The sequence below is a fragment of the Peromyscus leucopus genome, chromosome 5 (genome assembly GCF_004664715.2).
Source record: "Peromyscus leucopus breed LL Stock chromosome 5, UCI_PerLeu_2.1, whole genome shotgun sequence".
In the NCBI taxonomy this organism is placed as follows: Eukaryota; Metazoa; Chordata; class Mammalia; order Rodentia; family Cricetidae; genus Peromyscus; species Peromyscus leucopus.
Window position 1 is genome coordinate 84212794 of NC_051067.1, and position 20425 is coordinate 84233218.

Genomic DNA, 20425 nt, shown 5'->3' on the forward strand with positions numbered 1-20425 from the left:
GCATGCCTGATCCACATGCAGAGCCTGGACACAGTAGTGGTTTTGATCTTCATGAGGAAGGGTGGGGACACAGCACAGCAGCAGTTCTGTTGCTTGCTGTAGTTATGGGGTCTGTGGGAGGTTCTCTCTCTCCCTCCCTCTCTCTCATAGCCATCCTAATGATAGTGCTGATAGCAAGGAACCGCAACCAACCACACAACCCTTTTATTTATTTATTTTTTTAAAATTCATTATGTGTATGGTGTTCTGCCTGCAGGCCAGAAGAGGGCACCAGATCTCATTACAGATGGTTGTGAGCCACCATGTGGCTGCTGGGAATTGAACTTGGGACCTCTGGAAGAGCAGCCAGTGTTCTTAACCTCTTAGCCATCTCTTTAGCCCACAACCTTCTCTTCTAAGAGCCCTTATGATCACCTTTACAGACCCCTGAGAAGAGGTAGCTGGATACAGTGGAAGGTGCTTTGTCTGGGGTCAGACAGCTGTTAGAAACAGCTGTTGTCTGTTGCTTTGGACTTTTCCTGGTAGGACTAGGGAATGGAGTGAGGAGTGGACTGGAGATCTCAATGGGCCTGAAATCATCTTTTCTTCTGTGGCCAGCCCACGAGTTCTGATTCTTGAAGGTCCTTCTTGCAAGTGTCTGGCTAAGGATTTACAGCCCTATTTGAAGAGTCTCTAGGCTGAGAAGCTTACAGAATAGTAGAAGCACATTGTTATTAAGATTCTCTGTCACATATTCAGAGAGAATTCAGACACACACACACACACACACACACACACACACACACACACTCACACTCACACACCCCACACCTACTGTAGGGGTGAATGGTTCAGTATCTCCATTCTTTTTCAGCTGTGGCCAGTCAGGGTTCTACCCACTCGCAATTGGCCTAAGGTCCTTGGTAACCCTGGTCTTTCCCTTCCCCCTCCTACACAGTTTCAGACAGGCCTCATATTTCCTCAGTGTGAAATGTAGCCACGATGTCGATCATTTCCTGTCTCTGGGTCAGGTTCCTCATCCCCAGTGGGAACTGATGGTTTTTGCCTTTTCTAAATAATAGTTCAATTTCCGTGAAAGACAGCCCTCCCCACACTGCTAATCCAAGTTTTGAGTGTAACACAGTCTACCCCTCCTGCCAATTCCTGTCTTAGCTGTCTCTCATCTTAATGTACAAATACCCCCACATCAAACAGGTTCACACAAAAAACGAAACACACACTGGAAATCGAACAGAGATGAGCAAAGCCCACCCTGGATTTATTAGTTTACTTACTAGATTGGCCCACAGGTCTTTATGTGTCACCTCAGTTCAGAGCAGGTAAGTGAGGGTCACAGTGATGAGTGTTTTGGTTTAGGCACAGGACTAGTTAAACAGAAAATCCTGACCCCACAGCAGAGACCAAGGAGTCTCTGGTTGTAGCTCTGTTCAGACCATTCAGGTCCTTGCTTTGCAGGAAAGCAGGTATCTAGGAGGGCGGGGCCAGAGCCGGGGGCGTGTCCGGGGCCGGGGGGCGGGGCCGACAGTGGCTAGGTGACTCTGGCGCCTGCGCAGAAGCCGGGAGCGGCGCCTGGGGCAGGGACTCTCGTGGGTCTCTGGCAGGGGCCGGGCAGCAGTGTTCTTCCCCGCGCTCGGGGTCCCCAGCTTTGCTCGGGTCGGGCGCCAGGATCCACCATGAACCGGTGCGCTGAGGCAGCCGCGGTGGCGGCCACAGTGCCGGGCGCCGGCGTCGGGGATGGGGGGCTGCGGCCACCCATGGTGCCCCGCCAAGCGTCCTTCTTCCCGCCGCCAGTGCCCAACCCCTTCGTTCAGCAGACGCGGATCAGTGCGGCCCGACGGCTGCAGGTAGAGGCGCGGTGCGCGCGCGGAGGCTGCGGGGATGTGGTCGGACAGAGGAGGCTCGGGAGGAATCGCGCATCCAAGAGGAGGCACCTGAGGGCATCTGGTGGGAGAGAGGATCCGGCTTGAGGGGATCCGGGTCTGAGAGGGAAGGTATCTAAGAGGATCTCAGGTCTGAGGGACTATGAGGGAGGGGATCGTGGGTCTGACGGAGGAGCCGCGTGAGAGGATTACCCACATCTGAACCTCGAGGCGTCCGAGATCACAGGTCTGCCACTCGGAGGGGATAGTGGGTCTGACTCAGGATTTGTTCGAGGAATTGGAAATCTGACCGGGGAGGCATCTGAGGAGATAGTGAGTCTGAAGGGGGAGGCTGAGTGAGGTGTGGAGTCTGGTAAGAGAAAGCATCTGAGGAAGGAAGAGCTGTGGATATGACAGGAAAGGGTCTTGAGGGGCAGACAGAGGATGTGAGAACTGAGGACAATGGGGGATGGGATGACCCTAGGGACATGAAAGCGGGAAGATGCAGAGACAGAATGTCAGCAGGGAATATCCCATATAGGGATCTTCTTTGCTTGAGAAGGGATGGATGGGGCAGGAACTTTGTCTCGAGCTTGTGAAAGCACAGAGGATTGAGAATTTCCACACAAGAGCGGGTTTCGGCGTTCTTTCCTTTTTTTATGCCCTTTGTAAAAGGGCGAGTCCGTCTGGGCTGGGTAGAGCAAGAGAGGAGGCTGAGAGCCCTGGTCTAGCCTTGGAACCAAAGGTAAGGCTCTAGTGGTTTAACTGAACAGGAACAACCAGGCTGTACTCGAAAGCAAAGAAAAGAGAACTGGGAGACCCATGAAGGTAGTCGGGAGCCTTTTCTTTGAATCAGCCTTCACACAGTACCTTTTCTAGATTCAAAGATGACACGAGAGGTAGCCACTGTTAGAAATGGCCACAAAGGAAGTTGTCTTTATCTCGCAAAGGGCAGCTTTTACCATTAGTTCACTTGTTGACTTCCTCTGTGGTGCGGTTAGTGATTGGAGAACAAGATAGATGAGGAAAACTCCATTTGTCTTGTTCTGCTGGGGGGAAACAAAAGTTGACGTTTCCCTGTCCATCTTCATCATTTTTGTTAATTTGGATTAAAGGGGTGGTTATCTTTGCAGTGTTTTTGTAGACAGTTCTATGACTAGTGACCTCTCTAGAGGGAACATTTTTTGGCACTGAGCTGAGGGCGAGGTTGGGGGAGGGGGGAGTGGTGGTGGTTAGAGCAATGATAGGCATCTGGTTGAACATAGGTAAGGGAGAGGAAGAGAAAGATAAGGATGCAGAGAAAGTTTGCAGAGTTCCACTTTATGCCTTGAATCATCTGCAACACTTATAAGCACAGTGGCCATGCTTCAGGATTAACTTCAGACAAATACGTTATATTTAAGTGAAAATGTACCTGTTTGGGTTCAGAGATTGGAGGGAGGCTCAAAGTGGCATATTTAAATTTTGTATTGCACCTCGAGTAGATTATTAGTTTTTAAAAATCACCTAAAAGAGGTCTTTCTAAGAACTCCATGAGAACCCCATATAATGCAAAGAGCCCCGGTCACTTATTAGTTCTGTAAATTTGGCCTCGTCACTTAACCTCCCCTGTCTGTTACATTTTCTCGTCTATTAAATTGAAATAATCCTTCAAAGGAAAGTTAAATGAGATAATATGTGGCACAATGTAGTCTGGTTTGCTGATCTCAATGTTGGTAGTTCTGCTGTGTGTGTCTATAATTGTGTCCTATACTCAAAATGTGCTGCTTAGATTAAACTGTTGGGGTATGGTCTGGGTGCTCTCTCTTTCCTTCCTTCTTTCCTTCCTTCCTTCCTTCCTTCCTTCCTTCCTTCCTTTTTCCTTTCTTCCTTCTTTCCTTCCTTCTTTCATTCTTTCTCCGTAATACCAGTGTTACCTACCATAGATGCTTCAGTGGCTTGAATAGCAAGGATAAAAGAAAAAAAAATCTGATAGGCATGGATAAAATATGATGTTTATACTATCTAATTTAAAATATAGATATACTCTTACTTAGGTAAAACAACATTCTTGGGAGCCTGTAGTAGAATATTTTAAGGTGTGAAACTTTTGTTTATGCTGCATTGGTTTAACCCCATGAAACTGTCTTACTGTGCCTGTGTAAAACACCTGATGGTCTAATAAAGAACTGGCCAATAGCAAGGCAGGAGAAAGGATAGGCGGAGCTGGCAGGCAGAGGGAATAAATAGAAGAACTCTGGGAAGAGAGGGATTGGAGATCAAAGATCTAGCAGCCAGAGAAGGAGGAGAACTCTAGGAGCCAGCCACCTAACTACATACACAGCAAGCCACTGAGTAGGGTAAGACACAGAAGTAAGAGAATGGGAAAAGCCCAGAGGCAAAAGGTAGATGGGATAAGTTAAGGAAAGATGGCTAGAAACTAAGCCAAGCTAAGACTGCACATTCATAAGTAAGAATAAGCCTCTTGTGTGATTTATTTGGGAGCTGGGTACAGGGTCCTCTCAAAAGAGCCAAAAAAAAAAAAACCCCAAAAACTACAACAGGAGCCCATTACCTCTGGGGAGACACCTTGTACAGCCTTGATGCAGGGGGAGGGTCTTGGACCTTCCTCAACTGAATGTACCAGGCTCTGCTGACTCCTCATGGGAGGCCTTACCTTGTCTGAGGAGGGAATGGGGGGTGGGTTGAGAGGAGAAGGCTGGGGGCCAGGAGGAGGGAAGAGAGGGGGAACTGTGGTTGGTATGTAAAATGAATAAAAAATTTCTTAATTAAAAAGAAACAATATGCTTGGTTCAGACTAAATTTAATATTGAGTAATGACTGGTGACTTCTTAAAGATTGTTGTCACTTGGGCATTTCATTATAGGGCTTATAGTTTAAGTTTGTCCTTTCCCCTTTTTATGTATTTTTAAAAAATTATTTCTTTTCAAATTTTATGTGCATTGGTATTTTGCCTGAATATATGTCTGTATGAAGGTATTGGATCTCCTAGATCTGGAGTTACAGGCAATTATGAGTTGCCGTGTGGGTGCTGGGAATTGAACCCTGGTCCTCTGCAAAAGCAGTCAAATGTTCTTAACTGCTGAACCATCTCTCTAGCCTCTATTTATATATTTTAAACTACTTAAAGGTCTTCTGCTACTTTGTGGCATGGAGAAAAGTAGCCTAATTGTTATTGCTGTAACAGAATTTAGAATTAAAATTAGTTGTAATTATGGGGTTATTTGTTCATATCAAAAATACTTGTTTGCTGCCTATACTATAGTAAGTTCAGGCCTCTGGACATGTGGAGGTGAACAAAAAAGATCCTATGCAATGCTCTGGAAAGATCCAAGATGTTCCAAGATCTCATCTCGGATTGGCCTTGAGGATTTCTATAAGCAGGAATCTGAGGCTAAATTTTGAACTGCCACTTGCATTGACATATATCTCAGTATGTACAACAGAAAACTTTCAAGTACTGGGAAATTTATTAGTTCCTACACTAAAGGAAATTCCTGTACTCATTAACTATTTATCAAATTGGTCAGAGGCTTCAGTAGCCACACATGACAAAGAATATAAATATAGAATTAAATCATAAAAGTCCCTAGATAAATGGATCAATGGGAGAAAACTGGGTTCAAAAATAAACATATGTCTATGGCCATTGATTTTTTTTTTCTACAAGAATGCTAGAGTAATTCAATGGAGAAAGACTTGTCTCTTCAATAAATGGTCTGGGATAAATGGATTAACATGTACAAGATTAACATGCACAAGTTCACCTATTATCATATAAAACAGCCTAAGCTGATAAAAAGAACTAAATATGAGAAAATATGAGTGTTAAAATAATGAAAGTCTTAAGAGAGAACATAGGTATAAACCTTAATGACCTTGGATTAGTCGTTTGTTTCCAAGATAGACAATACAAACACACACACACACACACACACACACACACACACACACACACACACACACACACACACGGTGAGGGGTGGACAGGAGAAATAGATAAGTAGTATTGTCAAATTAAATGCTGTTTGTTTCAAAATAGACTCACTACCAGGAAATTAAAGAGGGACCCAAGGAGAGGCCTCAGTGGCTAAAGCCCTTGTCACACAAGCATGAGAACCTGAGTTCAGGTCTCTGGAACCCTACACAGATCTGGGCAGGGGTAGTGGCTGCCTGTAATCCCAGCATTATTAAGGCAGAGACAGGGTCCCTGGGGCCAGCTGGCCAGTTAGATAAGTCTAAATTGGTGAGCTATGGGTTCAATAAGGGACCCTACCCCAGTAAATAAAGTGAAAAGTGATAGAGGAACACATCTAGCATTAACTTTAGACTTCCCTGTGCACCCTACCTCCACCCTACATGTGCCCACAGCAAACATGGAAGCAAGCAGGAACACCATGTATACATGTAAAATGAATGAAAGAAATTACAGTGACCACCTAAAAAAATTGAGGAAATATTTTTACATAATACATCTGGTAAAGGTATATATAGTATCCAAAGTATGTAAATAGCTCCTGGGACTTTAGTAAAAGGCAAGTCCATCTAGAAACCACTAGTCAATGAGGAGGCTGGAGAGAGGGCTGTGTGTAAAGCCATCTTTATTTAAATGATGTGTAGGTGCTTGCCATCACACCTGATAACCACAGTTCAATCCCATGACCCATATGGTGGAAACAGAGGACCATCTCCCACAAGATGTCCTCTGTCCTCGGCACGTGTCCATCACACAAGCTCCCATACATATACACATATATACCTACACACAAAATAGACAAACAAGTGTATGAATGCAATATACAAAGAAAATATTACTTGGAAGTTAAAAGAAAATGAAAATAGTTTTAGAAGGAAAAATGGTAAGAGTTTACTATCAGAACTGCATATAAGGGCCGGGCGGTGGTGGTGGTGGTGGTGGTGGCGCGGCGGCGGCGGCGGCGGCGGCGGCGGCGGCGGCGGCGCACGCCTTTAATCCCAGCACTCGGGAGGCAGAGCCAGGCGGATCTCTGTGAGTTCGAGGCCAGCCTGGGCTACCAAGGGAGTTCCAGGAAAGGCGCAAAGCTACACAGAGAAACCCTGTCTCGAAAAAACCAAAAAAAAAAAAAAAAAAAAAAAAAGAAATGGTAAATGGAGCCACCATGAGTGGTGGTGAACACCTTTAAAATCCTACTACTTTGGAGGCAGAGGCAGGCAGATCTCTGCGAGTTTAAGGCCAACCTGGTCTACATGATGAGTTACAGAACAGCCAGGGCTATGTAGAGAGACCCTGTCTCAAAAAACAAAACAAGCAAAAATATGAATAAATAAATAATGAGATAAAAACAACCAACTACTGCTGGTTGGGGATTGGAGATGTATAGCTCACTGGTGCGGCAGTGGCAGGCTGCTTGAGGCCCTGGATTTAATCCTCATTACAGAAAAAAAAAAAGAGCTGTGGAGATGGCTCAGCAAAAAAGGCTCGTGCTGCTCAGTCTGACAATGTAAGGTTTCCCAGGACCTGTGTGGTGGAAAGAGAACTGACTCTGAATTCCACACGTGTAGTGGCATGCATGCACGCACTCGTGCGTACGCATCACACACAACGCACATGTGGGTCCCACACACACACAAATAAGTAGGTCTAATTTTTATAAAAGAAAGAGGTAAAGGATGTTTTTCCAGTTGTAGGAACATGCTAAATCATGTTATCAGTTCAAAGCAAAAGTACACAGAAAAGAATGAATAATACTGGAAACAATACTTCAAAATTAGTAAATCAAACTCATTTTTCTCCATCTTAATTTAATCAAGGAACTATAAAATGTGACTATTGAATGCAAACATCTGACAGTATTTTCTCAAGTTTATATATGTAGATGTAAAGCGTCATGAACAGTTCTGAATGGATGGAATTGCACTTATTTTTCTTGCACTGTGTTTGAAATGATACAGCTTTAATTCTGAGTTGTTGCTATAGTCCTCAGAGTAACTGCTGGCAGAATTATAAGACAGTATAGCTAAGGAGTCATGCCAGCAATTTAGGTGGAACACTGACCTGGCTCATAAACAAACAAACAAGCAAGCAAGCAAAAAAACCTGCTTTGAGAATGCTAACACTCATTTCTTAGTAACTGATAGAAAAAACCAGACTGGATATCATTATTAAAGTCTAAGAGTTGAAGAACAGTGGTGAACACCATTACTAAACCGACATTTGTAGAAAACTGTCTCCTGCAACTGCAGAACACCCAGACTTCCTAAAACAGACCAATCATTGGCAGAAAAGAAGTCTTGAAAATATCAAAGGATTGACATATTACAAAATATGTTCGCTGACTGTAACAAATTATGTTAGAAATCAAAAACTGGCTGGGCATGGTAGTGCACACATTTAATTCCAACCTTCAGGAGGCAGAGGCAGACAGAACTCTGTGAGCTCAAGGCTAGCTGGTCTATATAGCAAGTTCAAAGGCAGCCAGGCTACATATTGAGATCCTGTCTCAATGAATGAATGGATGAATGACCCATATATATGAAAAAAATCCCCACACATTTAAAAAGTAAATCAATTTTGTATTTACATTTACAAAAAAATGAGATAATCTTATATGTAGTAACAATAAGAAGATGTTGAATACTTAGAAGTATCTCTAACTAAAACCGTGTCTGGTCACTATACTGGAAACAACAAAACAGTGATTTGAGAAATTGAAACATGTGAGTGGATGTAGCATATCTGTTAATCGGAAAGCCCAGTATTATTTGTATGACAAGTCCTTCCAGATCATCTCTAGATTCATTGCAATCTCAAAAAAATGTGTGTGTGTGTGTGTGTGTGTGTGTGTGTGTGTGTGTGTGTGTGTGCAGACTGAGGAATTAATTACTTCTGAACTTCTATGGAAATTCGAGGATCTAGACATATCTTCAAAAACAGTTGAAGAAGAAAAGAAATAGAGGTTACATACCACCACTTGAAGGCCTACTTGAAAACTACAGCAGTTAAGACATATAGATAGTTAGAATAGTGTGGACGTTTTTGTAAGTTATTTGGTGATGTTTAGGTTCTCATAAAGGACAATACGGACAGAGACAGACAGCGCTGTTTGGATCATGTAATGAATTTATAGAAAAAAAGGTGGTATATATAATGACTTCACTTAAAAGGCAGGGTAGTATAAGGATTAGGAACAAAGGCTTTATAAATAAATTTGTTTCCACTTCTGTTGATATTAATATTAATTTATTGTGATTTAATTTATCCATGGCTTTCTTTTCATGTAAAGCAACTTAAGATCTTAAGAACTAAATGAATTACTGTGTGCCATATGCCTGACACACAGCAAGCATTTATGCATGATTTGCTGTTCTTAATCATACTCTTCATTCTTATTTATTTTGTATTTTTATTCTCTCCTCCAGTTCCTTATTGCTTAGTTACACAGAACTGGCAGGCATGGGAATCAGTGCAATCCATCATTCACTAATGCTTTTATTCCCACACTTCTTACTGTGTAGCTTTTGGGAAACAGTAACTGTCTTGCTTTGCTAGCATTTGCTTGCTTTGTGATTAGCTGTGCTGGGACCACACTGAGGGAATGTATGCATGCTAGGCAAGCACTTTCTCAGCGAGGTATCAAGCTCCAGCTCCCTTCACTTCCTAGCTTAGGCAGCCTGGCACTTCCTCCTCCTGCCTCAGCCTCTCAAGTAGCTAGGGCCAGTATCCTGGCAGCACCATCTTCTCTGCAGGACTATTCAGGCTACCACTCCCACGGGAAGCTTGTTCTGGGTACTAAGTCAGGCCCACCTTTTCTTCGCTCTACCAGCATCCTCTATTCCCTCTCATGGATGTGCAGATCAGGTTATCCCATGGTTCTACTCACTGCTTCTTTGGCCTTTTGTATTGTTGTTGTTTTGTTTTTTTGAGACAGGGTCTCATAATGTAGCCCTGGCTGACCTAGAACTGACTATGTAGACCAGGCTGGCCTTCTAGATCCCATAGAAATCTGCCTGCCTCTGCCTGGAGGAAAATGCTGGGATTAGAATACTACAATGCCCAGCAAGTAGTAAGTAGTAGCCCACTGAGAAAAAAAGTCATGTGGGGTGTGTGTGTGTGTGTTTATGTATCTTGGTCTGATACAAGACAGCATTTAATTCATCCCTGAGCACATGCATGAAACCAAAACTTTTCTATTATGCTTTTGTGTTTGGTAGTCATATATTTAAATAACATCCATTTATCTTTTTTTGTTTTTTGTCAACTTTGACTTGCAGATCATTCTCCTTGGAATTATTCTGCTTCCAGTCCGTGCTGTATTGGTTGCATTAATTTTGTTGCTGGCATGGCCATTTGCTGCAATTACAACAGCATGCTGCCCTGAAAAGTTGACCCATCCCATAAGTGGTTGGAGGAGGTAAGAGATAATTATATCCAAATATTATACAAGTCAGAAATTTAAAAGGTTTGATTCTAGTTTCTTCAGTGACCAGTAGTTTTAGCTTACTGTTACTCAGTTTTACTAGTTTATATTTGTTTCTTGCATGGGAATGGACTTGATTTTTGCAGAAACTATCACACAGGCACATTTTGATAATATTCAGTTCTAGGTATAATTTCTTAATGTGAAAACATTTTGTTTTCTGAGTTATTGTGAAGGATATTCATCTATGGTTCTGAAAGAGTTCCTGGGTTGTGTTTTTACATGAAATGTCTCCAGTTGTCTCATGTGTTAAGCGCTCTGTCAGCAGCCAGTGGGCTTTTAGGAAGTGACTGTATCCCGAGAGCTGTGCCCTGATCAAAGGATTAGTCTCTTGATGGATTCATAATATGAGGGCATGATTAGGAGGCGGTGAAAATCTGGAAGGGCCTAGCCTAGTTGGAGTAATTAGGTCACTAGGAGTGAGTCCTGGGGAAGGAGGGGGGCTAGCCCCTTTCCATGTTCCCTTTCTGTGTTTCCTGTCCACTGTGAGGTGAGTAGCGTCTGCCATGTTCTCTGGCTGTGAAGCTCCACCTCTCCATGGTCCCCAGAACAGAACTGATCACTATGAACCAAAACCTCTAAAGCCATGAGCTAAAACAAATCTTTCTTTCCACGGTGCTCCTGTCAGGGCTTATGACACACTGCTGCAGTCTGACAGCACATTCTGCTATTATTCCTGGGACATTACAGCTATAAAGTACTTGACTTGCTTTTGTCCTTCTACATTTTCACGTGTGCTTTTGTCCCTTCGAGGTAACAATATGGTTTCTGCAGCAACACAATGAAGTGGATCCATTATATTCTTTTTTTACTAATTATGTTTAGTGGCTAATTATTAACTTTAATTGTCACTCAGCATAGCATTTTCAAATGTTAGTATGCAGGCGAATGGAACTGCTTTTCTAGAATTTCTAGAATTATCTAATTAGGATGGTTCTAGAGGACAAACTGGGCAAAATAAGTAAAATATGCTGGTGAAAGTCATTACTGTTTGGCAGGGTCAAATTATCACCATCTGTACAGATTGCACATGGACCTTCTTAAGGAGCACTCCACGGATTTCAGTAGACTGCAGATCCATATATTCATTTTAGGATACTTATGAACTCCCTGAAATTATGTATGGTGGTTTTTTTTTTGTTTTGTTTTGTTTTGTCTTTTTGCTTGTTTGCTTTTTCTGTATGCAAGGATGTGTTCTTTTTATGCAAATCTCAAATGTGGTTATGTCCTCCAAAAATTATTGAGAACTACTGCTGTACAACTTTTAATAGAAGTATGCAGTTTGCTATTCAGTTCTTGTCCCAGTGAACAAATGTGAATATCAAAACCAAGGCTGGTTTGAAGTGGAAATAAATCTAGTGTTGGCAATGCCCCAGAGAAAGCTCAGGCCTTGCAAATCATACTTCTTTGTTTTATAACTCAAGGATGCACAGTATAAAATAACACTTCATGGGCTGCTTTTCATGATTCACACTTCTTTCAGATTCTTTCTTTGGTTTTATAGTTACTGGCTTACAAAAATCTAGGATGAGGGAAGGAGTAGTTTAAGAATCTCGAAAAAAAATTAGAAAAGTGTTCTTTTTAATATTTTATTGTTTTTGCTTTGAAAATCTTTTACTTTTTTTCAGTTAAATCAGTATCTCTGTTTCCTCTCATACAAATAAATTGGAAGTTATTATGTGGCACAAGACTTTTAGCTATTAAAAATTTTTTAAAAACTTGTGTGTGTGTGTGTGTGGGGGGGGTGTGTGGGGACCAGAGGACATTTGGGAGTTGATTCTCATCTTTCCCTTTGTTTTGAGGCACAGGCACAGTGTGTCATGTTTATGCTACAAGCCAGCATAGTCCATGCTATCTGGCTCCCTGTCTCCGCCTCCCACTCCTCCATAGCCTGCTGAGTTTACTGAGGCATCCCGCTGCATTCGCTGTTTAAGTGGGTTCTGGAGCTCAGACTCAGGTCATTGGGTTTGCACGGTTTTTCCCCGGGGCATTTTAAAACACATCTAAGTAGAAGTCATTAAGGGTTCTGACTTCTTGAAATACGTTTATAAGGAGCTATACAGCTATAGCTGAATAAAGTATGGCAACAGAGAAGTGTGCTTTCTGCTCCTGACTCTAGACTAAAGGTGGAGATCGTCACTTACCTGTGCCCTCCAGAAAGCACTCTGGTTTACTGGGTCTCACTTCTTGTGAGGTCAGCATCGCAGAAGCTTCCTCACGGGCTAGTTACTAGCAGCCTCTCACTGGCTAAGAAAATCAGAAGCTCAGTTTTTAAAAGTTCTTTCTGATACCTACTAGGTGCTATATGGTCAGCAGTGTGTTCTGTATCTGCAGTTCACCCCAACTGGATCAAAAATGCTCAGAAAAAAACAAAAAAAAACTGCATCTGCACATGTATATACTGGTTGCTTATTAATAGTCCCTAAACAGTATACTATCAGACTTAAATAGGATTCACATAATATAGCATTCACTTTATATTAGGTATTATAACACTCTGGAAATGTTTGAAAGTCTTCAGGACAGTATGTATAGCTTATGAGCAGTGGTCACATGGCATTATATGAAAGACTTGAGCATTTCAGGATGTTGCTATTTGCCAGCCTCTGGAGCCTGTTCCCCACAATTACTGAGGGATGACTGTGTATATTTTATTTTCCATGTCATGAAAAGCTGTATTGTCTTGTTAAGTAGAGATGTGAACAAATGTCTATTCATTCAGATAGGACACTGAAGACAAACCAAAGAAATGGTTCCACCCAAGTCTAGCTTAGTGAACCAGTGAGGCTAACTGGGGCTGCTTACAGGAGGATGGATGGGAGGTTACCTACAGAAGCAGGGGCAGCTTAGGGGAGGCTGGGGTGCCGAAGAAAAGATGTAACCCCCACTTCTACCCCAGCAGGTGCTTCATGCTTCTTGCTTCTCTTGCTGAAGGGAAGGGTACGTACGTACGTACATACGTACGTACGTATGTGAGCCATGAGTGAGCCTGAAGCTTTCATGCACTTTTCCTCTGGTATCTTGTGAGCAATCTCAACTCTCCACAAGGAAGGATAGTGGGCCGAATCTTGTGAGGGTCTTGTTGGGATAATTACAACTGTTCTGATTTCAAAACAGTAAGAGCCATGCCATGTCTGGGTGCTCCATAACATATGTTTGCTCATATCTGAGGTGTCCATTCTGCTGCTTAGGAATCTAAATATCTATGAGAATAGTTTTGATTCCTTATTTATTTATTTATTTATTGTTTTTTTTTGTTTATTTGTTTGTTTATTTTTTGTTTTTTGAGACAGGGTTTCTCTGTGTAGCTTTGGAGTCTGTCCTGGAACTCGGCTTCCCTAGTTATTTAAGCTTATTAGTTAAGAGACTGGACCTTACTTGTCTTACATGTCCAGCACAGTTTTTTGCACAGTGTGATAATAATCTTTTTTTAAACATTGTTTTGTGTGTATATGTGTGTATGCATGTGCACATATGCCTCTGCACACATAGTTGGTTCTCTTTGCTTTGTGGATTCTATATACCAAACTCAGGTCTTCATACTTGGTGGTAAATGCATTTACCTGGTGAAGCATCTTGCCAGCTCAGATAATTAATCTTTAATGGTAGACTATCTTAAAACCTTTTTTAAAAGTAAATAAGGAGGCTTCTGGACTTTCTTGTGGATCTACGTCTGATGGAAGTGCAATGATATTTATTTCGGAGATTCTTGGTGATGCCTAAAGGCTATCGCACTATGATGAGATTCATCTCTAAGAATTATCCCTAAATTAATTCAGCATGAGACTTCTTATTTGGGTAGACAGTAGCATATTCATTATGTAAGAGGAATTCATTTCTAAGATGACTGCTTTCTAAGGCCAGCACTGCTGATGTTGGTGATCTCAGTGTGGGATGTGGTTTGAAGATTCACTTTGATCATTTCAAGCTTACAGAATAATTGGAGTCGTTTATTATCCATGTATCTTTGGATAAATTGCTTCTCTGTGCCTCATTTCTCTTATCTTCAAAATGAGGATAAGGAGATGATGGCTAGGGGGTTAAGAGTGCTGGCTGTTCTTCCAGAGGACCAGAGTTCAGTTCCCAGTGCCAACATCGGGTAGCTCACCACCACTTGTAACTCCAGCTCCAGGGAATCTGATACCCTCCTCTGGGTTCCTTAGGCATCCATATACCTGTGACATGCACAGATAAAGATACATATAACTCAAATTAAATTTAAATTTAAATAATGAGGTTAATAGGGCTGGCAAGATGGCTCAGAAATTACAGATGCTTGCTGCCAAGCCTAACAACCTGAGTTCAATTCCCTGGATCCACTTGGTAGAAGCCAAGAATTGACTCCTACAAGTTTTCCCTTGACCACCAAATGCACAGTGTAGCATACACATTCTTACAGACATATATAGATAAACACAAAGAATACGTTTTAAAAACAGGGATGATAATAATACCCATTTCATGAGGATAGGCTGAGGATGAAAAATATTAACATATATGTAAAACATTAGGAACAGAGTCTGCAGCTTCACAGAAGAGCTCCTGTTCAGCTCCTTTTCAAGTTTGCTGTCTTTTGCTCTGTTAAGACATTGACCAACACCAACAGAAGGGTTTTATTTCATCTTGCAATTTTCAAGTCACAGTCTGTCGCTGATGGAGGTCAGGCAGGGGAGCTCAAGACAGGACCGTGGAGCCAGGAACTGAGGCAGAGACCATGGAGGAACCCTGCTGACTGGCTTGCTCCCTAGGCTCATGTCCAGTTACTGTCTTAGACCGTGCAGGCCCACCTGCCACAATGGGCTGGGCCCTCAAGTATCAACCAACTAGTGACGGGCCATCTGACAGAGGCCATTCCTCAGCCGAGATTGCCCCTTCCCAGGTGTGTCAAGTTGACAGCTGAAGATGGTTCTGATAGCTGGTACTCCCCATAGCTTATGTCTGAAGATGGAGTTCTCCGATTTGTTTTGCTTTTCCTACTGTGCTTTGGAGTAAAGCAAAGCCAAATATGTCGTTTCTATCCTTGTTTTCGAAGGAAGATTACTCACCCAGCTTTGAAGTTCCTGGGCCGTGCCATGTTCTTCTCCATGGGCTTTATGGTTACCGTGAAAGGGAAGATGGCCAGCCCTGTGGAGGCGCCCATCTTTGTTGTTGCCCCTCACTCAACCTTCTTCGATGGCATTGCCTGTGTGGTGGCTGGGTTGCCCTCTCTGGTGTCACGGAATGAGAATGCGCAGACCCTGCTGGTTGGCAGTAAGTACCTATTGGCTAACGGCTGAAACAGTAGCGTGTACATACTTCAAGTTGGAAGAATCGTAGTCATTTTCTGTACACTTATTTACTTTCTTTCCTGGGTATTAAACCCCATGGTCTTGCGCATGCAAGGCAAATGGTCTAACACTGAGCACAATCTCCAGTCAGTTAAAAATAAAACTTAAAAATATTTTAAATGCATTTCTTTTTATTTAAATGAGCTACTCTATGTAAAGGGTGAGTTTGTAAGAAAAAATTAGACATGTCCCCTTATCTTTAGCTTTTTAGACTTTCAGGAAACTTGCTCTTATCTCTAGCCATCATATCTTTGTGTTCCTGTGTGTCATAGGAAAATCAGATTTCAGACACTAAATATGCTTATTTTTTAAAAGAATCTGAAAAACACAGGTCACATGCTGTTTCTCGAACTTCTCTTTATGATATTAGGCTGATAAATGTGCTAAGTCTTTTCTCTCGGCTCTGTTTTCTAAATTATTGTGCCCCTATGGTTCCCTGAGGGACATTTGTGTAACTCTTTGAAAATTATGATGTGGAACAATAAGTGCTTCCTGCCATAAAAAATAATGAAGCGAGTGAAATGTTTTTCCTGCCAGATGCTACCATCTCTCCCCGAGGAGTCAGTCTCCAAGTAACTGCTCCTGCTTGTCCCAAGGTTACCGCAAACACCACGTGATGAGAGTGGGTGTGAAAGTTGCGTGAGGAGGAATAGCCGTCCTTGTGGCTTTGTCATGGAGTGAGGACACTTTGTTTTCTTCAACGTGCAGCTACCGTGCTTTGTGCCACGTGGCTTTTTCCGTAACATTTCTGTTGCAGAGCACTTGAAGTTTATTTTGCATGTGATAGCAAGCGCTCTCTTCAGAAGGATTTTAGTAAAATAAGTCATAATCGCCCTCTACTCATGGACACTATCAATTCATTCTCTGAGTGTTTAAGGTCTTCCTAAAATCAAACGTGATAGTTTTGAAGCGTAGTCCCACATTTTAACATCCATTAAGAAAAAAGACTTAGGAAAACAACTGCTTTTCCTCCTCCTTCTATCCGCCCCCGATTCTTTTCACTAACGTCTATAAAACCAATGACGGGCCGGGCGGTAGTGGCGCACGCCTTTAATCCCAGCACTTGGGAGGCAGAGCCAGGCGGATCTCTGTGAGTTCGAGGCCAGTCTGGGCTACCAAGTAAGTTCCAGGAAGGGCGCAAAGCTACACAGAGAAACCCTGTCTCGAAAAACAAACAAACAAACAAACAAACAAACAAAAACCAATGACATAATATCTGTCTCTGCATTTGAAATTAGACTCTTAACTAGTCAACTTGAATTTGAGTTCTTTTAGACTTGCTAACATTTTCATTTTCTGTAAACACTGTTTCAGTTTATCCAATGATAATGCCATGGTGGCTAAAAAAAAAGACTAGGTTATGACCCTTTGTTTTCAAGGACTGTTACGGGCTTTGCAGCCAGTTTTGGTGTCCCGTGTTGACCCAGATTCCCGAAAAAACACAATAAATGAAATAAGAAGGCGAGCGACATCAGGAGGGGAGTGGCCCCAGGTAAGATGCCACAGCTTGTCATTTATATACATTGAGAGCTTTTGTATATCTGTAGACTTACTCATTTGGGTCCACAGAGAGTGAGAAATCATGCCATGTGTTCACACCATAATAGATGCAGAATAAATAAGCCAGTCAGTGTGAAGAAGACCCTGCCCCCAGCACATACCATTCCCTTTCAGTTGTCAGATATTTTCTTTATGGTATAACAAATGATTCTCTGACTTTACTTTCTATTACATAAAATGAATATTTTATATGATTTAACTCACTTGACTAAAAATATTGTAAGTATATCAAATCTTTTCTGAGTTATATTTAAAAAGAGCTTTCCGTTCAAGGGGCATATCAAAATAGCCTATTAATCTGTCAGACCTCACCAACGCCCAGCCCGTTCCCTGGGATGTTCTTGTAGGTTAGTACTTACTACATAAAGCAGGGATGATTCCAACAAACACGCCGGTGTCTTCGCCCAGGTGAGAGCACGTGATCTCTAGCGGCCAATGCTACAGTGGTCGGCCTGCCTATAGTAACACACAGGCGTTCGATTCCCCCACCCTGGAGGCTTTAGAAACCAAGGCAAATGAAGAGTGCCATAAAAATGATCGAAGTGGCATTTGGAAAAAGTCAGACTTTCTCTTTGGATCCAAGGAAAATGTCTAGGATTCACAGGCAAGAGATAACAAATAGATTTCAGCACTTTTTTTTTTTTTTTTTTTTTTTTCATTTTGCAGAACTTTTTTTCTGTCCAGGGGTAAAATGGCCTGATTTGGAAAACTTCTCAGGCCCTGACTCTCAGCCACTGGGTGAGGGGAGGAGACTGTAGAATTAATTTAAACATTGGAGCTGTTAGGCTGTTTTGAATGCTCCTTCCTCCCTGAGATTTGTGACTCACTTTGTTAGCATTCCTTGTTAGTAAGCTGGTTGTGGATTTATGCCAAGTAAAACTGTTGGCCATTGTGTCTGCTTGTCACAGGAAACCCATTTTATAAATCAGGGCATGGAATTATGCCCACTCATTAATTTTTGGGTTGAGTTTGAGCCAGTGTTTTCCCTCTCTAATTACTATAGATCATGTAGTTCTAGTACAGGGATTTGATTTGGTTTTATATACTTAGCAGTTAACTCACGACTAAATTTGAAAAGCTTCAGAAAATCAATCTTGTGTCTTAATTAGTGGAGAAGCTCGAGATGCTTGTATGTCTTTCACAGAGAAAAACATCAAGTAGCACATTAACAGCTAAACTACTTCCTCAGGAAAAACAAAGCCAACTGTGAAGTCCAGCCCACATGATAACTGAGCAGGAGGCTGTCACAGCATTTCCTCCATTGTGCGTTCTCAAGGCATCCCTGAAATATGTACTGGGAGTAAATATCAGATAGTGCGAACACTGTATCAGAAAGACTTCTTTTAGTTAAGGATGTAACCTCGCCTTATGTCTTCTTTTAAGTTTCTTCAGATCATTAATAAAAGCATCGAGAAACAGTTGTAAAAACCAGAAGTAAGCAACATATGCTGTAAATTAAGAATACTATTTATTGAAAGCTTTAACCCTTTCTAATTATTATACTGGTCAAACTGCACTTTTTTTTAAAACTATACTTCTTTTAGAGGAATATGGAACCATCTGATTCCAGTTTTTATTAGATCAACAGTTAGCCTTTTATTTAATTTTAATTTTTGAAGTATTAGCAGTGTTGATGAAGTCATAGGAGAATAAAGAGGTAATCTATCAATTAGACTGAAATATTAAATTTATTCCTTTTCTCCCAAGATACTAGTTTTCCCAGAAGGTACTTGTACTAATCGCTCCTGTTTGATTACTTTTAAACCAGGTGAGATAAATTAAATTATGTATTGTAACAATATAGTAATGGAGATTTCTCAAATGATTCGAGGATGATGCACAATAGAACTCATTTGCTCCTGGCATTTCTTTTCTGATGAAACCTTTCTGATGCTGTGATTCCACAGAACTTATTCCTGTGTACTATTTTGCTCTCTTTTTTGACGTAGCCTTTTCCTTCAGTGGTGTGTGTGTGTGTGTGTGTGTGTGTGTGTGTCTGTCTGTCTGTCTGTCTGTCTGTGTGTGTTAGTTTGTCTATGTATGTCTTTCTGTGTATGTGTCTGTATGTGTGTCTGTCTGGGTCTATGTGGATCTATGTGTGCGCCTGCTCAGAAGTCACTGACATTTTTCTTTTTCCTCCAAGGAACCTAATAGTTATCTGGGGTCTTTTGTCATGAAGTGGGCAGCCTACGTTAATATCATTCATGTTTTTACATGCCTTCCAAAGTTCGATCTATTTTTTTTCATCTTAAGAAGGCAGCCCTGAATGGCCTTTATTTTCATTTGCAACACTTTAGGCTGTGTATGTTGGTAACACTTTACAACATACTGTACTGTGTATGTTGGTAACACTTTAGGCTGTGTATGTTGGGTAACACTTTAGGCTGTGTATGTTGGCAACACTTTACAATATACTGTACTGTGCATGTTGGCTGTTTTGCGCCATGGTGTGACTCACGTCAAGCCAGCCCAATAGCTTTGCTTCCAGCATTTTAGCTCTTTTATTTTCTCTTTGCCTCGAATTTGTCATTGCTCTTCTATGTTGTTGGATAGTATGTACTTAGGAAATGAAACCAACTCCCCAAATAAAAGTAAATGGTAAAACTATATGTATACTAAAGAAATGTTTTGAAACAAATGTCTTTAATTTTCTTTACCAAAGAAAACAGTAAATAAATGTATGCTTCAGTGGCTTGGGCACAGCATTTAATGTTTTGCTTACTTATAATAACTCATTTTGGTAAATATTTCAGCATGGCTCATGCTCTGTTTACTCGTAAGTCATCAGTGTGTTTATACTGTGTTGACTACTATATACCTCTTGTTCATATACAGACCATGTTATACAATTTTGATGTGGTTCTAGGGGCCTTCATCCCAGGAGTTCCAGTGCAGCCCATCCTCCTCAGATACCCAAACAAGCTGGTAAGGGAAGGAACTCTGCACTCCTAATAGCTTATTCTCCAGGACCTTTTTAAATATCTGATTAATGAATGGTTAAAGGGAAGAAGTGATTGGGCAGATGGATGCCACCTGCCTCCGGAGTTTTTAAATTTTGCAAGATCAACAGCTATCTGTGACAGCAATACTCAATGTCATTCTGTATAACTCAGCTCCAGGAGGGCATTGCTTGGTCTCTGCCATCTCTCTGATGGACAGGTTAAGTCTCAGACTTAGGCTCTGATTATACTCGGCAGCAGAAAGGATTTTCATGGAGCTGACA

The 20425-nt window shown here is 41.7% G+C and overlaps 1 protein-coding gene across 3 annotated transcripts in view; it reads left to right on the forward strand.

Annotated features, from left to right (window-relative positions):
• Positions 1-1540: 1540 nt before the first annotated feature.
• The window catches only part of Lpcat2 (lysophosphatidylcholine acyltransferase 2), a 60359-nt gene continuing 41474 nt past the window's right edge, over positions 1541-20425 (forward strand). For 2 of the 3 annotated variants that reach the window (XM_037206084.1, XM_028871500.2), the window contains exons 1-6: positions 1541-1844; positions 10110-10249; positions 15348-15565; positions 17022-17134; positions 18910-18970; positions 20069-20127. In XM_037206084.1, coding sequence (XP_037061979.1) covers positions 1674-1844; positions 10110-10249; positions 15348-15565; positions 17022-17134; positions 18910-18970; positions 20069-20127 — 762 coding nt within the window. In that variant the 5' untranslated portion in view covers positions 1541-1673. Of the gene's footprint in view, positions 1845-10109; positions 10250-15347; positions 15566-17021; positions 17135-18909; positions 18971-20068; positions 20128-20425 lie in introns of those variants that run through there. The other variant, XM_037206085.1, reaches the window with a different exon arrangement.